General features: G+C 30.6%; 1 protein-coding gene across 47 annotated transcripts in view; it reads right to left on the bottom strand.

The window, feature by feature from the left end:
• LOC145243461 (RNA binding protein fox-1 homolog 2-like) overlaps window positions 1–19,349 on the bottom strand; it is a 486,106-nt gene that overhangs the window by 21,349 nt on the left and 445,408 nt on the right. For 39 of the 47 annotated variants that reach the window (XM_080106365.1, XM_080106393.1, XM_080106401.1 and 36 more), the window contains one exon: window positions 10,389–10,455. The exons of the other annotated variants lie outside the window; for them this stretch is intronic. In XM_080106365.1, coding sequence (XP_079962491.1) covers window positions 10,389–10,455 — 67 coding nt within the window. The remainder of the gene's footprint in view (window positions 1–10,388; window positions 10,456–19,349) is intronic. 47 annotated transcript variants of the gene reach the window in all.

Below are 19,349 nucleotides of genomic sequence, written 5' to 3'. Positions count from 1 at the left end.
ATCACACTTTGTTTTTTTGTTTTTTTTTGTTTTGTTTGTTTTGTTTTTTTAATATATAAAACTGATATTTTAAAATAGCTGACATCCAGAGTATTATTTACCTCCTCTTCAAGAGGTTAGACACAAGTTCAGGTGAAAATTTAACCCTGTAATACAAAAAAAAAAAAAAATGTCTGAGCAGTCCCATGAGAATTAACTGGTAAGAGTGCCTTAGGCAATTAATAATAAACTAACTCTTTCTCAAAGAGGGAAGGTAAAGACTGGGAGGGTAGACATCCTAAGACTACACAGTCATACCTTAGACAACAGAAACAAGGCTCCAGCAGGACTGATTGTCGCAAGCATATCCTTAATTGGTATGAGCAATACCTACACAAGTTGTGCAAATGGAGATGACGGCACAAGCTTGACTATACGACGAGAACATGAGATTAAAATCGCAATGAAGTTCATAGATTCAGTGGAATTTTAAAGGTGTCTGCCAAGAAGATCTGAATGCACTGAAAACCGACTTAAACAGATGGGAAACCTTGGACTGGATTTGGATGGAGGTTGTATGGCAAGGTATTTCCTGGTTCAAGAAGATATTTGCCAAACAGATTCCAGAAAGAATAAGATAATTATCTGAGCATGATAACAGTTTGCCTGTGTGAAGATTAATGTACTATCTTTCAACGCTCTATTCCATGCCTAGTGTTCTGTTGTTGTGACACTAACCTCCCAGGCATTATACCCTCTTTAGGGATGTAGTGCAGCATCTGCTTGTTTATCATACTATCCTCCCATAATAACAAAAAAAAAAAAAATGTGACTGGAGGGAGACTATTTGTGCTAATATTTATAGAGAATCGGCGACGTTATAATACAGAATTCAATAATTTTCATTTAAAATAACTAATATCTGCTAGAGGAGAAAAAAAAAAAATAATATCCTACTTTCTTTTTTCTTTTTTTTTTTTTTTTAAATAAATCAAATAGGCATGCAGATGTTGGTAGCAAGGATATAAATAACCGAGAAAAGAAAACCATTGATTTGGTATGAGAAAATATTTATAGGATGAAAGCGAAATCGTTCAATTTTCATCGCATGACTGTGATCTATGGGATGAGAAATCCTTTAAACAGAATCTTTTTGCTCCTGATACGATGAACTTCAAAGCAGCATCAAGGGAAATCAATAAGTTTGTCTTCTTCCATCAACAAAGGATTTATCATGGAAATTGTTTTCCATACAACAATTGCAGATTTTTATCAGCGAGAAATAATGTTTAAACAAAAAAAAAAAATGTCCACACAGAAACAAAATATAAGATCCAATATAAATTCTTGAAGTCTATATTTGTTTCCATGTTAGCTCATCATCATCAGGGAAGACAGTCCAGCTTCTTCGACTTCCTTTACCTGCTGCACAAAGTTAAAATTTATTTATTTACTCTCTCTCTCTCTCTCTCTCCCACACACACACACTAGGCCATTTTATAGGATCAATATAACTTCTGCTCAGTAACTAAATGAACTAATGTAACTATTGTTAGACTAGCCTTTTTTCACATAGACCGATATATCTTCTTTTTTACCACTTTTATGCTTTTAGTATTTGATAATTGTATAAATGGGTATATTGCCAGCTTCACACTGCCTAACTGTTATTCCACCACCACATATCAGGCGAGAAGTCATCACCAGAATGGATCGGTACAAACAGCGACCACAGGCACTCACTGTTTGGCCACCAATCAGTGAGACAAAGACTAAAATCTTGCAGTAGCTTCATTAATATAGAGGAAATCGATCCCAGGCAAGCTGCCTCCTAGAGGATGGAACGATGGTGAGACTATAACAGCAGGAATAAAAATGAAGCCCTACCAGACCCAAAAGAAACACTCCCCCAGGGTTCAAACCTTGGTAGAAAAAACTGGGTGACTCTAAATAGAGCCAGAGCCAAAGAAGGCAAAACAATCTCTACAAGTGGCGCCTAGACACCTCACTTCACATGTGGAGAGGTACAAACGATGCACCACCTTACAGAAAACTGCCGATTGGGTCGTCATTGCTCAAACCAAGACCTTAAGGAGGCAAACAGCACCGCCATGCGATGGGTTAATTTCTATTGCGATAAGATATGATGATTGTATAAATGACAACAAATTCTTGTTTGGACATTTAATGACTCACACACGCCAAACTGCATTAGGAGGATTAATGTTTTGTTATAAAAAAAAAAAAAAAAGAATTCTTAACAAAGTAGTTTTAAATAAAAGACATTGTTTTTAATTTGTTCATATAAATATCCAATTCTTGATAGATTTCTTTTTCATGGCCATACTGAAAACAAAGAACCAGGAAATAAAGCTAATAGAATCAAGTAAAATTAAAATATACCCAGCAATTTTTTAAACAAAAGCTGACACATGGGTATTTAAAACAACAACAAAAATTAAATAATATACAACAAATATTTTTGTATAATGAAAAAGTCAAATGCTGTTTTGAAGGTTTGTACTTGATCCATAAAAACTTGTTTGCAATGGCATTCTAAAAGAAAAATACGATAATTATAAACAATAAAATTGGAAATTTAAACAAAAAACGAAATAACTTCTGCAGTCAATGAATCTTGTTCATATACTACAATGCATTCTACATGTTTTGAGGTTGTATTGTAGTTCATCTATAATTTGGAAAATAAAGTTGATTACTTTACAAAGCTGAAATGTGCGGAACTGTAATATAGTTCAGCTGGAAATTAATTGATCTGAACAAAATATTTTCGTGAGAAAATCTTCTCTGAAATAATTTAGCTTGAATTTGGGAAAATTCACAGAAAATCTAATATTTACACTGTTGGTGAACAAAATTCATCAGACTATGAGATTAATTATCAAAAATTACATTATACTTCTGCATATAACAAATAAAAGACATAACTTATTTAAGTAGGATCTAGATATATTTTCAGTACAATAGGCATTGAACATAGAAAATGTTTACTCTTGTAAGTCTTACAGAGATAACAACACAACAGAAACGAATTTAATTTCTAATGATTTATTACCAGAAAATATTCTTTTAGTCAAAGACAAGATAACCTTAAAAATAGCGAAGGATCATTTAATTCACAAACATGCAGCTTATAAATGAGACTCAAAATATTGGTTTCATTTTACTTAATTTTATTTTAATTATTTATACAGAATCTTTTCATTTAAACTTTTGATCTTTTGGGATTGTCTTTCTATGCTGGAAACATAACTCACAAACGAGTGCTTCAATATGATTTTATTTTGAGTTTGCCTGAGAATATGATTTCGATTACACTTAAAAAAAAAAAAAAAAAAAAAAATGAAGCTTTTAACAGATAAAATATCCAAGACTTCTCTTATTTGATACTAGCAGGGCTACCCGGCGTTGCTCGGAACCGTATAAACAAGGAAAAAATTGCAGTTGATTCTGAACATATTTATTATTCTTGGAATAGAGGAATTATTAATGTTTACATATAATTTGCTATTTCGAGCAAAAGAAGATTTTACCTACCCTAGGACGGCTATTACACATGTATGAAATAATTGTACCTTCCCTAGGATAGGTAATTTACAGCTTGTATAGGAAATAATTTTACGTTTGTGAAGACGAGTAATTTATATACATATAGGAAACAATTAAACATACTCTCGACAGGTATTGTACAACATATATGAAATAATTTCTCTTCCCACCAAGGCTACTTTGATTTTAAGAAAATTGAAATCATTTTTAGAAGATGGATCATTAGGATTTCCAAATTAATACATAAATACATTGTCTTGGTTAATGATTCGGCAACCCCTATTTCAACATTAATGGGTTCCTTTCCTTCCTCACGATCAGCATTATGATTTTGATGACATTAAAAAAAAATGAAGCATTTTAACAGATAAAATATCCAGGGCTTCTTTTATTTGATATAAAATTTCAGTTTAATTTTAAGCAAGTCCATTAAACATATAATGAATAGAGAGCTCACTAACTGGAGACTGGAGTTGAATTCTCGGTTCAGTCATACTAAAGACCTAAAAAGGGGTACTTAATGGCTGCTTGCTTTGCATTCAGCATTTTAAAGTGAGGATCAAGGGTAAATGGATCAAATCCAAGCAAAGTGGTAGCACACTCCCTTACATCCCAATATAGTAGCCAATGAAAAGGGAGCCTTCAGAGTGCCCTCAACTATGGTCAATTCATTTTTATCCAATTTTAAATACATCTTTAGGAAGATAAATAAAAATTACCACTATTTTTAAGAAAATAAAATTTGTACGCCCACATAAATTGATATAGCGTGTTTCATTCATATTTGTTAATTATTTAAAAAAAAATTATGTCTTATTATTCTCTAACCAGTGACACGCAAAGGTTTTGTGATGTCCTGGTGATACCCGGGGCCAGTTTATTGATAATATGCTCAAAGGACTCAAGTCCTAATATCAAGAAAGTGTGATCACTTGAATAAGATTAGATGACCATTCCCCACACCCCACAAATTTTGATGCATCGGGACAACCCTATCGTCGACTCCCTCTGCAAGTCATTGTCTCTAACAGACAAAAGTATATGATTTTCTACGTTCAAAACCTGTAAGCATCATTTATTTGCCAATACTTCAAGTTTATAACATAAGAGAATTATGTGTCAATAATCACAACAGTTTAAAAATTATTTCTTAAGATTAACATAATGTGAGAGAAGCCAGTTAATCAAAATGGATTTTAGAAAGGGATTATGCTGAGCACTGAACTTCTGCAAGTGTGCTTTCATTCATAAAATGAGTTTGCAAGAAACTAACCCTGCCAAGTATTTATTTTTCAATAAAATCTCTTCCTTCATTAAAGGATTTTGAATTTAAATATTTCATTTCTTAAAGTCTTAAAAGGTATATTTGTAATATGATATGTGCACAAGCTAATCTTTATTCTTTACAGATATTCCAGTCTTAAAAATAGAGAAAAATATTTACAAACAGCTTGAACTTCATTTGATTAGACTTTATGAGCAAATATTTGGGGAATACCTTTTTATCATTTTTGAAAGTCGAAAACCGATTACACAAATAACAGCCTCTCTTCTTCTCCCCCCACCCCCCAAAATAAACAGCTATACATTTAGAATGTGTCTTTTCTGTTAAACTTGGTTCTTTCCAATGTCAGTTAACTAAATAAAGCAAAAAAAAATCTGCTTCTTTAATGAGCAAAATTGGAGTTTTGTCTGGGGTTTGAGTCTCATCTTAACATAATTGGTGGATAATTCAACGTAGAAATAGTAACGTAGGTTTGTTATTATTGTAACAAAATTTTACTTTTAGTAAGTCTTACAGATTTGGATCAAAGATTTATATAAAAAAAAAAAAACAAATAAATAAATTCTCCAGCAATATTACTTTCATGAAAATATTCAAGAAATCTATATAGGTTTACTTTAAAATAATTATTTTTAAAATGCCAAACTGCTAAAAACAAATAAAACAAAAGAAAAACAAAAAACGTATATTGTTTGTGAGAATAAAGATTAAAAAAAAAAAAAAAAAAAAAAACACTGCAGTTGGATTTCTTTTTCATATAGAAACATATTGATGCAAAGCCATAAAAAAAAATAACAATAATCTAAAAATTCTAACAATAATGGTTTTTCATGCTGCCAGTCCACAGGCAGCTCTAAGTATGACACTCATGCCACCTTGTTCCTTAATTTTTATCTATTATTTTTTTTTTTTTAAATAGAAAACAAGAACTTCTTTATGGTTTCACAGACAGCTTACCTTTTCTCTAGTCTTTGTACAGAAGTTATTTAACAGATTCGTGGTTGACGACCAATAGAAACAAAACATAAAAACAGTTTTCATAACGAGTTTCATAAGGTCTGCATTAACCATAAAGAAAGGAAATGTGATTTGATCACCGTTTTATTTAGTAAAATCTAACTGGTAAGGCTGAAAATTAAATGAATAAAAATAAACTGATTCAAGTTGGCATAGTTTTACCTTTAGAGAAACAATTCTGGATACTTTTAACCTAAAGTGACTTCTATAAGTTGGTTGGTTGGTTTTTGTTTTACGGCATATCAACCCTTTTTGGGTTATTTAATGCCGAATCCAAAGATTTTGAAGAAAAATTTTTTAAATAGAATATATTTGTTGTTTTCACGTCGGTTTCTATTTAACCCATAGTTATGACCCTAACAGGTACTATTACTCCGGGTCAGAGTGGACCTGGGAGCAATGGTAATTAAAGGGTGGCTCCACACTCCCCAAAGCCCACAAGCTGGGGCCTCACCACTGGATATAGTTTAAGGTCATTACCCTCTGCAGGGGGGGCAGTCGGCGTATTCTAATGCCCCACCGACAGGGCCACCTCTATAAGAAATGAAACATTCACCAAGATAATTCACAGCAATATAAATTTTACTTCAGTTTGAAATAATTTAAAACAATTCAAAACTGAGTTAATGAACATTTGTTTCCTCATATATTTCAATCACACAAAATATATGCTAGAATATTCCTCAGTTTTGTAATTACATTATGTTTGAAAAGAAACTTTCATTTTAATTGTTCAAACCAGCTGTAATTTGCAATTAATTCATCATGTAACCCACCTATCTATCACTTTCATCCTCTCCCACTGTTTGACCTCCAATTCTCATTGTATATGCCTATCATTTTCACTTCTGTCACTGTTTATTAATTATTCATAAACTGTCAACATTTTTTTAAAACATTTCGTAAAGTATCTGTCTTTCACAAATTACAATAATTGCTTAGCACAATAGGGAATAGCATCATGAACAACAGTTGTATTAAACTCCTTCAAAGTGGTTTCTTCTGCTCAGACAAGAAGCAGTGTGTGACCTTTGTATAGCCAATACAGAATCAAGAGAGAATGACCAAATATTATGAAGAGTTTGTTGCTGATAAAGAATTATTTATATTACTAGGTACAAAAATTATTAGTGTTCTCCTTTTTCTGAAGTAGAGTTTGAATACACTAGCAAAAAAAAAAAAAAAAAGAAGTAAAATAAAATAAATTAAAAAAAAAACAAAACAGTTGCACGCTTTTGCAAAATGCCAATCTAGTAAAATACTCCCAATCCAAACAAAGCATAATCTAGATTTCCTTGAATTTGTGCTCATCATAAAATCCAGACATTTACATTGAAATAGAAAGCTAGTTCAGTTCATTTATCAAGTTTATATATTTCCAACATCCTCTACAGAATGTAATTGTTTGTTTTTTTTTTTGGATAAGATATTTTGTACCTACAATAATACCAAAAAGAAGATTACCTTCAATTTTATGTAAAAATGTAAAATTCTTCAAAGTATAGATAAAGGAATAATTGTCACCATATTTTAAACATCTCCTAAAGTTTGTTTTGTATGAATTACAATATTTTGCTTAGCATAAACATTTCCATTAATATTGATTGTCAATTATTCATCTTGGACATTCATATAGTCGAGCTAAACTGTAAATAAAACAAAACCATATATTATTCAATTAATTGGAATGCTTATTGAGATACAAGTATCATTTATTTATCGTGGACAATTATCCTCATCTTTTAGTTGTTTTCACAACGTTTCGGCAAACTATTCCTTGGGCCTTTGTCAGGTGGTAACCGCGATGGGATAGGAACGCTGAATCTTAACAGCATCCTCAGTAATTACTGCCTTCCATAGTTGTTAAGTGGTGAGACAACAACAACAACTATGGAAGGCAGTAATTGCTGAGGATGCAGTTAAGTTTGGAGTCCCTATCCTGTCATGGTAACCACCTGACAAAGGCCAGAGGAATAGTTGGCTGAAACGTTGTGAAAACAACAATTAAAAGATGAGAACAAAGGTGCAATAAATAAATAAATAAATAAATAAATAAAACCAAATCAACATAATTTTTTTTATGTCTAAAACGACTTTTCTTCCTCAATACCAGATTTTTTTGTAATATTTTCATAATAGAAAGTTAAGAGATGAAATAAAATCTTCAATGCTTGAATAATTCTCTACGAGTTTTGTAAAAGGGTTATCTATAAACAACATCTAACTTATGATAGCAAGTTTAAGAAATTTACAATATCTCAATGGAATTTAATAATAATCATGGGTTTGGAGGGTTGGAAATAGGTGTTGATAAAATAATCCTTGACGACAAAATAAAGCGCAGCAATTAGTTAATAAAAAAGCAATGAATCAGAATAAATTTGTAAGTGTGGATCATAAAACTATGCCAACAAGAAAGTAGGTATTCAATCTGAAATGCACACCATAAAAAAAAAAAATGCAAACAAGCAACATGAGTGTAACTATTTTTCAGGAAGTGAAAAAAAAAAACTTGGATATGTTTTATTTCAATATTGTTTAATTCTATATTATTGATTATTGCATTTATTTGATCGTTTGAAATTCTATTTCCATCAGATATATTGCTCATCTCTTAATCATAAAGTATACATACATTTAAGTTACTTTTTGCAATATATATATATATATATATATATATATATATATATATATATATATTGGTTGTGGAATTAAACTCAGTGTTTTAAGCTCAATGGATACTACACAATCCTTGGTTTATAATATGTTATACCAAAGATATTAAATTGCAATAATCTCCAACAAATCAAAATCTTATATCAAGCAAATTTGATTTTAATAATATAAAAAAAAAATGTCCATTTCATTGATAATCAAATCAATATAATCAAAACATTTCTAAAGGTTACAAAGTTTGAATCTTATAGGTATGAGGAATCTTCAGCTATGCAGAAAAATAAACATTTTCACCAAAACAACCATATCTGTGATCTACATGTTAAAGGACAAATGGTTATTTATTTATTTTTTTTTTTTTCACAAAAAACAAATTTGCCTGATATAAAACTTCGTTTTTTATCAGAAATTATTTTACCCAAAAGGTAAAGAAAAAATAATTCAAAAATTGGTCCTTCAAGCTGTCAAATTGTAAAAGAAATGTCACATCTCAAAACCATGCTACAAGGAAATAAGAAAAAAAATGTCATGTATATTTTCTCTTTGTTTTTTTGGGTTAGATTTTCTGTTTTGGGCAGCAACTGTTATAATCATTGAAATCATAAAATAAATGTTTTCAGAGTTTAGAAACATAAGTTCTTAAGTCTAATGAATTATATATATATATATATATATATTGCATGTTGCTGATTTTATCATGTGTGAATGTGAGAAGTTGAGTATAAATTAATAAAAGAATGTTAATAGAAACGGTTTCATAAAAATCATCATTTTTTACTGAGATTGTTAGGATCAATTTGTTTAAAATCAATTATGAAAATTTAATGAAACATGGCGAAAAATTCTTTAAGATCGAGTCAAAAGACTAATAGTGTGAAATTTAAATAATTTTTTAAAAGAATTCAATCAAAATATATGAATTGAATTTTAATTTGCAAATAAGTGCATATTTTTACCATTTTAATTATTTTTTTTATATATACTAAAAATGTGCTTGATTAGATATCAGTTGTTTTTGCAAGTATGTATGGTGTAAAAATACACTCAAATACACACACTGGAAAGCAAATTAAGTATGCACATGAAATCAAGTATATCTTGAAATATTGAATATAAAATAAATACACATGTACGTGTGTGTATATATATATATATATATATATATATATATATATATATATATATATAAGGATAAATAGTCATTTAAAAATATTTGTTCTTGTTCATGCATTCATAAACGCACACTAGATATACATATATCATGATGTGTATATATTATATACATGAGTTTAATTATATAGATAAGTCTGAATAGGCATGTTTGTACACCCTGTATTAAATGTCTGTTTTGCAGCCATGTTTGATACCAGCAAAGGATATATGATTGGCATCATACTGGCAAAAAGGTAATGACTCCCTGGTAAGCAGACACTTCTCCTCTCGGAATGAAGTTTGATCGGATCCATTCTAGGAGGTGCACCCTCCTAAGCAATACCTCTTCCTTCAATGAGCAGGAGGGGTGTATTACCAATTGCCTGAACTGCCTCTACCAGCGATTGCTGACAGGACTGTTCTGGGCTATTTTTGCACCTGATCAGTGCCCCCTTGATAGGGCTGGTTTTCTTCACCTTCCGACTTTGTGCCACGTTTTGCAGCAGTGGGAAGCAGTTAAATCCTACCTATATTGTGTGACTATTGAAAAATAAATAAAAGAATGGGAAGAACATGAATTGGTAGGCTGTGGACTGGCAGCAAGCAAGTAGTCAACACTACTACAATGTTGTCTAACATAGAAAATATTAAAAAATGATAAAGTGAAGACAAGGCATACAATCATGCTGGGATTGAAACAATGACCTACCCCGTATCCGGTGACTGGTCCAATACTGTGTCCCAAATAGGGGTCTGCCGCATATTCCCTTCCATACCTGTAAGACATGCAACTCTTGGGTAACAAAACCCATAACATGCAGGCAGTAGCAACATCTTAACACATGCACAATCTCAGACTGTGTCTGCAGCCACAATGTTTAACTAGCCATCATAGGAAAATAAATTTAAATACAAAAATGACCAGCGTTCCAACCCACAATTGGCCACTCAACAGGTTCAATGAAGGCATTGCAATTTTGGTCTCATGACTAAACTCAAAACTCAGAAGATAAATTAGAAAGAAAGATACATAAGCAAAACAACCTGATGCATCGATTTTAGTTGATCACAAATATCGCAATTAGTCTAATGGTGGGCTTGGTCAACACTATTTTTACAGGACAAGATATCAACTAGTAGTTGTCTGTACATTATTTCATTCACTAATTCATAAATGTTGATATTAAATATTCATCTAATTAGATTTTCAGAGAAATTTCTTATTTGCGTGAGATTTTTACTGATTCACTTAAAATCTAAAATCTTTTACTTAGAATAAAACTTTACATTATAATTTTGAATAGTTTGGGGATATATGCAATGTCAGTAACCATCTTTATGAATAAGATTGCAGGTGTTAAACCTTCATAAAGTATAGATTTAATTAATTTCATTGAACTTCATGGAAAATAATTAAATCTTTAGAACAAAACTTATGCTATAATAATTTGTGTGTGGGGGTGGGTGGGGGTATACGGATACAATACACCTACATAAAACTTGTTTAAGTAAAACAAGAATTTTAAATGAGCTATAACTATTAAAAATGGAGAAATATTAAGTGTATTTGCAACACCAATCCGAGTCAGAAGAATCACCAGGAAATCAAGAGATAATTTGTTAGACAAGATTTATATTAACATATGTGTAACACGAGATTACTAGAGCTATGACAAGGGGATATTCTTTTCATTATTTTGACTCTTGAGAACATATCCGACACAGTTAATCGATTGAGAACCACATCTCTATCTAAGAACATATAAGATATTGGCTGATATATATTCGAGAGTCTAAATAATAAAAAGAATATTCCCTTGTCATACATAGCCCTAGTAATCTCGTATTACACATATGTTAATATAAATCTTGTCTAACAAATTATCTCTTGATTTCCTGGTGATTCTTCTGACTCAGATTGGTGTGTAGAAACAATGTTGATTAATTTGATTGCATTTTACATTCGACTGTAAAGATATGAAGGAGAGCGTAATGTTCTATTAAATGAAATTTAGATCTAATTCATAAAATTAGTACATTTTTTTTTTCCGATTCTTCTAGACAGACTAAGTCCTGTAGTAAAATAACCAAAACCCGTAGGCCTAAGAGACCACAAAAAAGCATGCCCTTATTTCTTGTTTGAGTAAACATTTGTAGAGGTGGAGATTAAACATTGGCCTGCCAATTTATAACAATGGTAGATATGCCAGAGGCAGATACAAGCAATTAAGGAAAAGCACCATAAGAAAAAGAAAAAGAAAATGGATAGTAGAATGAACCCATGGAGAATGGTCCACATCAGTGTTTGCTGGTAGCCAATCATAAAGCAGTTGGTGGTGGGTCTTTCGACCTGAGCCGCCCCGAGTGCTTAGGAATATGGCTAGAAATAGTATCCACTTATCTCACTTTGAAGAAGTACGGAGTTTAGAAGGAAAAAGGTCATAGCATAAATGTGCACATTAATACTGGCGTCAGAATCACGGGGAACCTGGGAAGGAACTTGATAAATCTATTAAAAAGTGTCGTTTTTTTTTAAATACAGGTAAGCATATTAGGAATAGAAAGGCTGGAAGTGAAGAGAGTTAAGACATTTTTTTTTTTTTTTGTTTACATTCCCAACCTGTAGATTAAATGTAATACTATTGAACCATTAAAAATATTGCATTTACATTAACAATTTATATTCGAATTAATTATAAACATCAACTTACAAAAAGATCATAACCCTCTCTTTAAAAAAAAAAATAAATAAATAAATACCAAGAGATCTAAAATTGATTTTGCCGTGGCGGGGGGGGGGGTGCATGCTTTAAATGGCGGTACCTACCAAATTAAATCAATTTATAAAACAGCTGAAACATTATCCCACTTTCCCAAGAACCTCTTTAATTCCTAACTTTATTCTGTGTTGGATATTTTCGCTACAATAAAGTTGAAATCAATAGGCAAAAATCAATCTACATTATTTTTATAGCATTTATCCAAAATCAAATATGCTAATTAGGTCTAACTCTAGATTAGTCACCCTTTTTCAGCTACTGATAAGCTTCCACTCTATAATAAAGAGCAATGTGTGTGTATCTGGCCACCCAGCTTTGCTCGATCGTACAATATGCTTACACATGATATTTTGTGCAGATTTGCATAGGTATTATTATAGAATCAATCCTATATTACAAGGAATAATTTGCCTGGTATACTAATTCGCAAAAAAATGAATAAATAAATAATAATGATAATTCAATTCATCAAATTCTGTCTGTGTTTTTTTTACACTATCACGATCACTGATATTTGCGTTTGATGATCTTAAACATTGTCTTCCATAAATAAAAAAAAAGAAGAATTTTTACAGGGGAATATTTTATGTTACACCGGCATATGTCTGTGGATAATTATATTTTAAAAATGTAGGAGGTAGTATCAAATTGATATGGTTGATTGGTTGCTTTTGTTTTACGACATATCAACTTTTTCAGGTGATTTAATGCTGAATTCAGTAATTTTGCAGAAATAATTTTTTACTAAAATATATTTTTTTTCAAGTCGGTTTCTATTTAACCCATAGTTGGGATCATAACAGGTACTACCACTGCAGTTCAGAGTGGATCTGGGAGCAATGGCAATTAAAGGGTGGCTCCACACTCCCCAAAGCCCGCAAGCTGAGGCCTCACGATTTGATATAGTTTAAGATCATATCCAGGACCTCACATCGATGAGGATTATTCTCATATAGCATTTAAATAAAAATGCTTTTCCATATGAATAGTTGAATTTGTTGAAGTATTTCACCCAAACAAGCAAGTAAAAAAAAAAAAAACTGTCTGAAAAATTAATTTTAGGTATTCAGAGGAATTGAGAAAGTAAATTTATTTCCATAATGAGACATTTTCTTTTTGTTTTCTTACTGATTTCTAAAATTATTCATACGTTCTTTTTTTTATTTTTTTTATAACTTTTCAGTTTGACATGTTTTCTTTCTTTCTCGTTTCTTTTGCTAACTTCACCGATTCAGACGTCATTATGAATATTAGTGCAAACACTGGCAAAGAATAAAACATCCCTCATTCCATCGTTATTTTCTTTTTTACTACAAGTGTACACTTGTGTGTAATAAATTATCTGTGACAGGTTAAAAAGGAAATGAGGTTTGACAATTCATTTTAACTACTTAAAGAATATCACATGTAACTCAATATAACAAAATATTATTAGATAATCAATTTTAATAACCAAGATAATCAATTTTAATAAATAACTAAGTGCAGATTCACTTCCAACAAAAAATTAGTTTCAGTCAATTCTTTATAATCAAGAATCAAAAGTTTCTGTATCTGATATTAATATTTTAACGACGAGATGTTCTGCCTACACATTTAAGATGAGTCATTATCATCACCAAAAACAGATTCATTTAATGAGTTAACAATTTATAGAGATTATAAGTAATATTGTATCATCTTGGGTTAATTGCATGTTGATTTGGTAGCCATAGCAACTGCACAATTTCACTATTAGCTGCAAAATCTATGATTTCGAATTCAGTCTTTCCAAAAAATGAAATATAATATCCTTCCAGAATTCAAAGTCAGAAATAAACAGCATTTAAGCCCCCAAATCAGAATTTACTTCTGACTAACCAACATAACATACTTAACTTTAATTTATTTTAAAAAATTACTTTTTCTAACCCAAACGATCGCTAATATAAAATATTTATAAGTAATCACCTAAGAATAAAAATCAACCCAGGAAATGACTTATTTTCAATTAAAGAATATAATAGTTGTTTACCTTATGTTTACAAATGTGTAAACAAATAAAAATTAAAAAGTAAAATGACTTCACTAAATCCTAGGCAATACTAGATAGGTAAAGCTAATTCTATTATGCGGATATCTGCTTGATACAGTGATTAGATATAGATGTGTAGGCATATGTAAATAAGAGTTAGATAGTTTTAGATAGATCAATATGAAATTTTTTAAACCTTCTAGATCAGTTCTTGGTAAATGAAATGTTACCAGATGACTGAAGGTCGGAAGAAGAAGAATAAAAGTGAGATTTTGTATCAATGACAATGGCCAGTTTTCCTTCCGTTGATTTCACCGCACCACCCGCTAATTTTTGTTTAGGGTAAAAAGTCAAGGTCATGTTTGAACAGGGTTATATAGAAACACACACAAAAAGTAGCAAAACACATTATCATATTTAGAAATAGCCAATGAAAAATGTATATGCAAATAAAAAATATGCTTCACATCAGTCAAGAAAAAGTGACTCTTAATCCAGGCCAAAAGTGCAGATCATTGCTATGACTAAAACGAAGGAAAATAGGAAAGAGAGGGAGGGAGATTGAAAGAAGAGGTATATGAAAAGGGAAAGCAGAGTTGGGAGGAGAAGTAGGAGAGAGAGAGCAGAGTTGGGAGGAGAAGTAGGAGAGAGGGAGCAGAGTTGGGAGGAGAAGTAGGAGAGAGAGAGCAGAGTTGGGAGGAGAAGTAGGAGAGAGAGAGCAGAGTTGGGAGGAGAAGTAGGAGAGAGAGAGAGAGAGAGAGAGAGAGAGAGAGAAAGCAGAGTTGGGAGGAGAAGTAGGAGAGAGAGCAGAGTTGGGAGGAAAAGGGATGAGCAATGTAAAAATTGAGAAATAAAAGGAAGTAGTGGGAATATTAGGAGAAGAGCAGTAGAGAAAAGTGAAGAGTAGAGAGAGAGAGGGGGGAGAGAGAAGTAGAAATTAGAGTAAAGAAGAAACAGAGGAGAGATCAGAAAGGTATATGAAGGCAAAAAAAAAAAAAAGAGGTAAACAGTGAGAGAAAAGAATAGAATATGAAAGCATGAATATTGAAGAGAGTGAGAAAAGAGAATTAATATAAAAAATGTTTACGGAAATGAAGAACAAAAGGAAAAAACTATTGAGAGTATCAAAAAGAAAAACTTGGAGAAAGAAAAGTCAAGACAAAGAAAAGATAAATAGAAGTACTACAGATAGAGTAGCATAAAAGTAATGGGGAGAAAGATAGAGAGGTAGAATCTGAGGAGGAGAAAGAGACAGACAGAATATGAGGGAGAGGGAGAATATAAGAGAGGGAGAGAGAGAGAGAGAATATGAGAGAGAGAGATTATGAAAATAGGAATAGAGTAAAGAAAGAATGAAAAATGGAGAAAGAAAGAGAGAAAGAAAGAGAGGACTGAAAAATTATAAAATTAAAATGAATAAACTAGAAAAAAAAAAAAGAGAAACAGAAATTAAAAAAAGAAAATGTAAAAATGTGGAAAAGAGAGGAGGAAAAGGAGAGAATGTACAGTAACACCAAATAACATTAAAACAACAACAGTGACAACGATTGCAACCTGTATAGATAGTGCCATCAGAACCTATAGTGATGACGTGATTTCTGAAACTACATTTTTAAACAATCAAAGAAAAAAATAAATAAATAAATAAATAAAAGATAACTGATGGCTCTTACGCTTTATCAGTGTTAAAATAAAAAGTTAGGGTGGAAATTTGTTCAAAATTTTTAAATAACATAACTTTGGAATGTAGTGATGTTCTTGCTTATTGGCTGTCTTAGAAAAGTAATGATTTGTATCATATATTAATGCTGAAAACTCAAAAACAAAATTCTATCCTCTAATCATAGTTAAATAAATGAACACTCAACAAAGTGAAATAGAAGGAAAAGATTTGAGAGATGTACTTTTTAGAGAGACAATTAAAATTTACTTTTCAATGTAGTCCTTGAATGAATTCTATAAATGAAAATTTGAAGAAATACACTACTAAAGTCAAATGTTTAATAGTACACACCATATAATTATTAATATATAGTAAATGTCTAAAAATTAAAACAAACTCATCTATGAAACTATTATATATTTTACACAAATTCCCATTCGCATTTTTTCTGATTTTGTTTTTACTATTAGATTAGTGCAAAAATAATGTTTTTTATCATATATATATATATATATATATATATATATACATACACGTCAAAAAACATTATTTTTGCACCAACCTAATAGTATATCCCCGAGTATTTGCTCTTGTGTGACAATTTGATTTGTGATTTTTGCATCTTTTGATTAACCAATGATTAACTCCTGCTGAGTTTGTTGGCAAAAGAGACCCCCTAGTGTTTTTTTCGTATATTATTTTCCAAATTATTATAATAAAGCTGAGTTAATTCTCATTTGTTTCCCTGCATTTTAATCATACAAAATATATAAAATATTTGTTGGTTTTGAATTTTTTTTTTTTTAATGCATTTTAATTGTTCTTATTAGTTGGTTTTGAATTTTTTTTTTTTTTTAATGCATTTTAATTGTTCTTATTAGTTGGTTTTGAATTTTTTTTTTTTAATGCATTTTAATTGTTCTTATTAGTTGGTTTTGAATTTTTTTTTTTTTAATGCATTTTAATTGTTCTTATTAGTTGGTTTTGAATTTTTTTTTAATGCATTTTAATTGTTCTTATTAGTTGGTTTTGAATTTTTTTTTTTAATGCATTTTAATTGTTCTTATTAGTTGGTTTTGAATTTTTTTTTTTAATGCATTTTAATTGTTCTTATTAGTTGGTTTTGAATTTTTTTTTTTTAATGCATTTTAATTGTTCTTATTAGTTGGTTTTGAATTTTTTTTTTTTAATGCATTTTAATTGTTCTTATTAGTCTTAGTTTGCACTAACTAATTACTAATTCACTAACTAATCCATCACTTATTTAGTTTCTCTATCAATCTATTTCTCTCTCACTGCATCTTGTCTACCCTTAACTCTTATTTTATACCATTTCTATCACGCTCACTTCAGTCACTGTTTATTCACAGTCAAATATAATAAAGGAAAGAATAAAACGATTAGAACAGCTAATCATAAACAAAAGGGAATATCACTTCGAGTAGTAATATTCTCTATTCTATACTAGTAGAGAGATGGATGAGAATTTGAAATCTATCCTGAATTCCATGAGTGACCCAACGTCACATTTTTCTAATTATATATATATATATATATATATGTTAGAGAGCACAATCACACTGACACACTGGTTCTCGCCAGATCACCAAAGTTAAGCAATGTTGAGCCAGGCCAGTACCAGATAAGTGACCACTTGGGAAGGCAGGGTGCTGTATGTATCACGAGGTAAAATACCAGATTGAGATACTGGCACGGTCTATCCTTCTCTTGAGGGTAGACGAGACTCTCTTAAGCCATGGTAGGCAACCCATCTAGTGATGGCGTCACAATATAAAAATACCCTTGATAGCCCTAGCGAAGCATCAAGTGTTCAGCTACTGACAAGATTTGAATTTCACTACAAACTCGTGTAGTGATTTCCATCTCTGCTACGGCCGCGCTGGATGGATGGATATATATATATATATATATAAGAGAAAGAAGCTCAACTCTATTGTGTATTGAGTTTTTTTATTTGTTTAGGATTAAATTATCTATATATAAATACTGTTATTTATATTAGTTTGAAGTTTACCATTGCGTATATCAGGTGAACACTATATCTCTTTGACTTCATTACTTTATATATATAAAATAAAATCGGGTTTGTATTACTGTACACATAGATTCGAAAAAGTTGTCAAAAAACAAATATAACAAATAAATGTTATCAAAGGCAAGATAAGTTACTTTTCTACCAAACTGGATATAATTTTTCGTGTTTTATTTTCAATGTAACATGTTTATTCAGCTCAAAAACCATACAGTGTTTACCGCTGTATTGGAAAATTCAAGATGACGTCTGACTCACTCTTTAACACGGTAAGTTTGGGAAAAGGTGTTATAAATAAAAAACCGGATAAAATACTGTTAAAAACTTGCTCAATATATGTTACCGTGACATAGCTTGACATATATTCGGCGAGTTTTTAATATTTTTTCTAGTTTTTTATTTATAACACCTTTTCCCAAACTTACCGCGTAAAAGAGGGAGTCAGACGCCATCTTGAATTTTCCAATACATCGGTAAACACTGTATGTTTTTCGAGCTGAATAAACATGTTACATTGAATAAAAACACGAAAAATATATCCAGTTTGGTAGAAAAGTAACTTATCTTGCCTTTGATAACATTTATTTGTTATATATTTGTTTTTTGACAACTTTTTCGAATCTATGTGTACAGTAATACAAACCCAAAAAATCATATTTGAACATGTTTTTGCTGTTCGACATCAAGATTCTCAGAGTTCAACAAGACACACCTGACAAAAATCAAAGGTTACACTGATCGAAACATTTTGAAAATAACACCCAAGATAGGAGGAATACTCCAAATAATCAAAATAACCAAAAAAATAATTGTTATATGGTATGTACTATTAAACAAAGATATTATTGTAGGGATTCGCTGTGTTCTTAAAATCCAGTGAAAAAATATAAAGCCTAAATACGAGCCGCTTTTAAACTACTGAAGTTATACTAAAAGAATAGGTCAATATCAAAATCAACTGTTGAAATAATAATAGAGACGTTTCCTAAAGTACAAAAAACTTTCCGACAATAATTTGTATTGTTTATATTCAAGGAAATCACAAATAGAAAATATTAATCTTAATTAAAATGTTTTGATTAAGCATTAGTAAGATTTTTATCCGGACATTATTCATTTTCCAGTTTTCAATATTCAAGACAAAAATCCCTAAAAAGTAA

The sequence above is a fragment of the Euprymna scolopes genome, chromosome 22 (genome assembly GCF_053919585.1).
Source record: "Euprymna scolopes isolate OS-2025 chromosome 22, ASM5391958v1, whole genome shotgun sequence".
Classification (NCBI taxonomy): domain Eukaryota; kingdom Metazoa; phylum Mollusca; class Cephalopoda; order Sepiida; family Sepiolidae; genus Euprymna; species Euprymna scolopes.
This window is presented reverse-complemented; position numbering and strand designations above follow the sequence as displayed.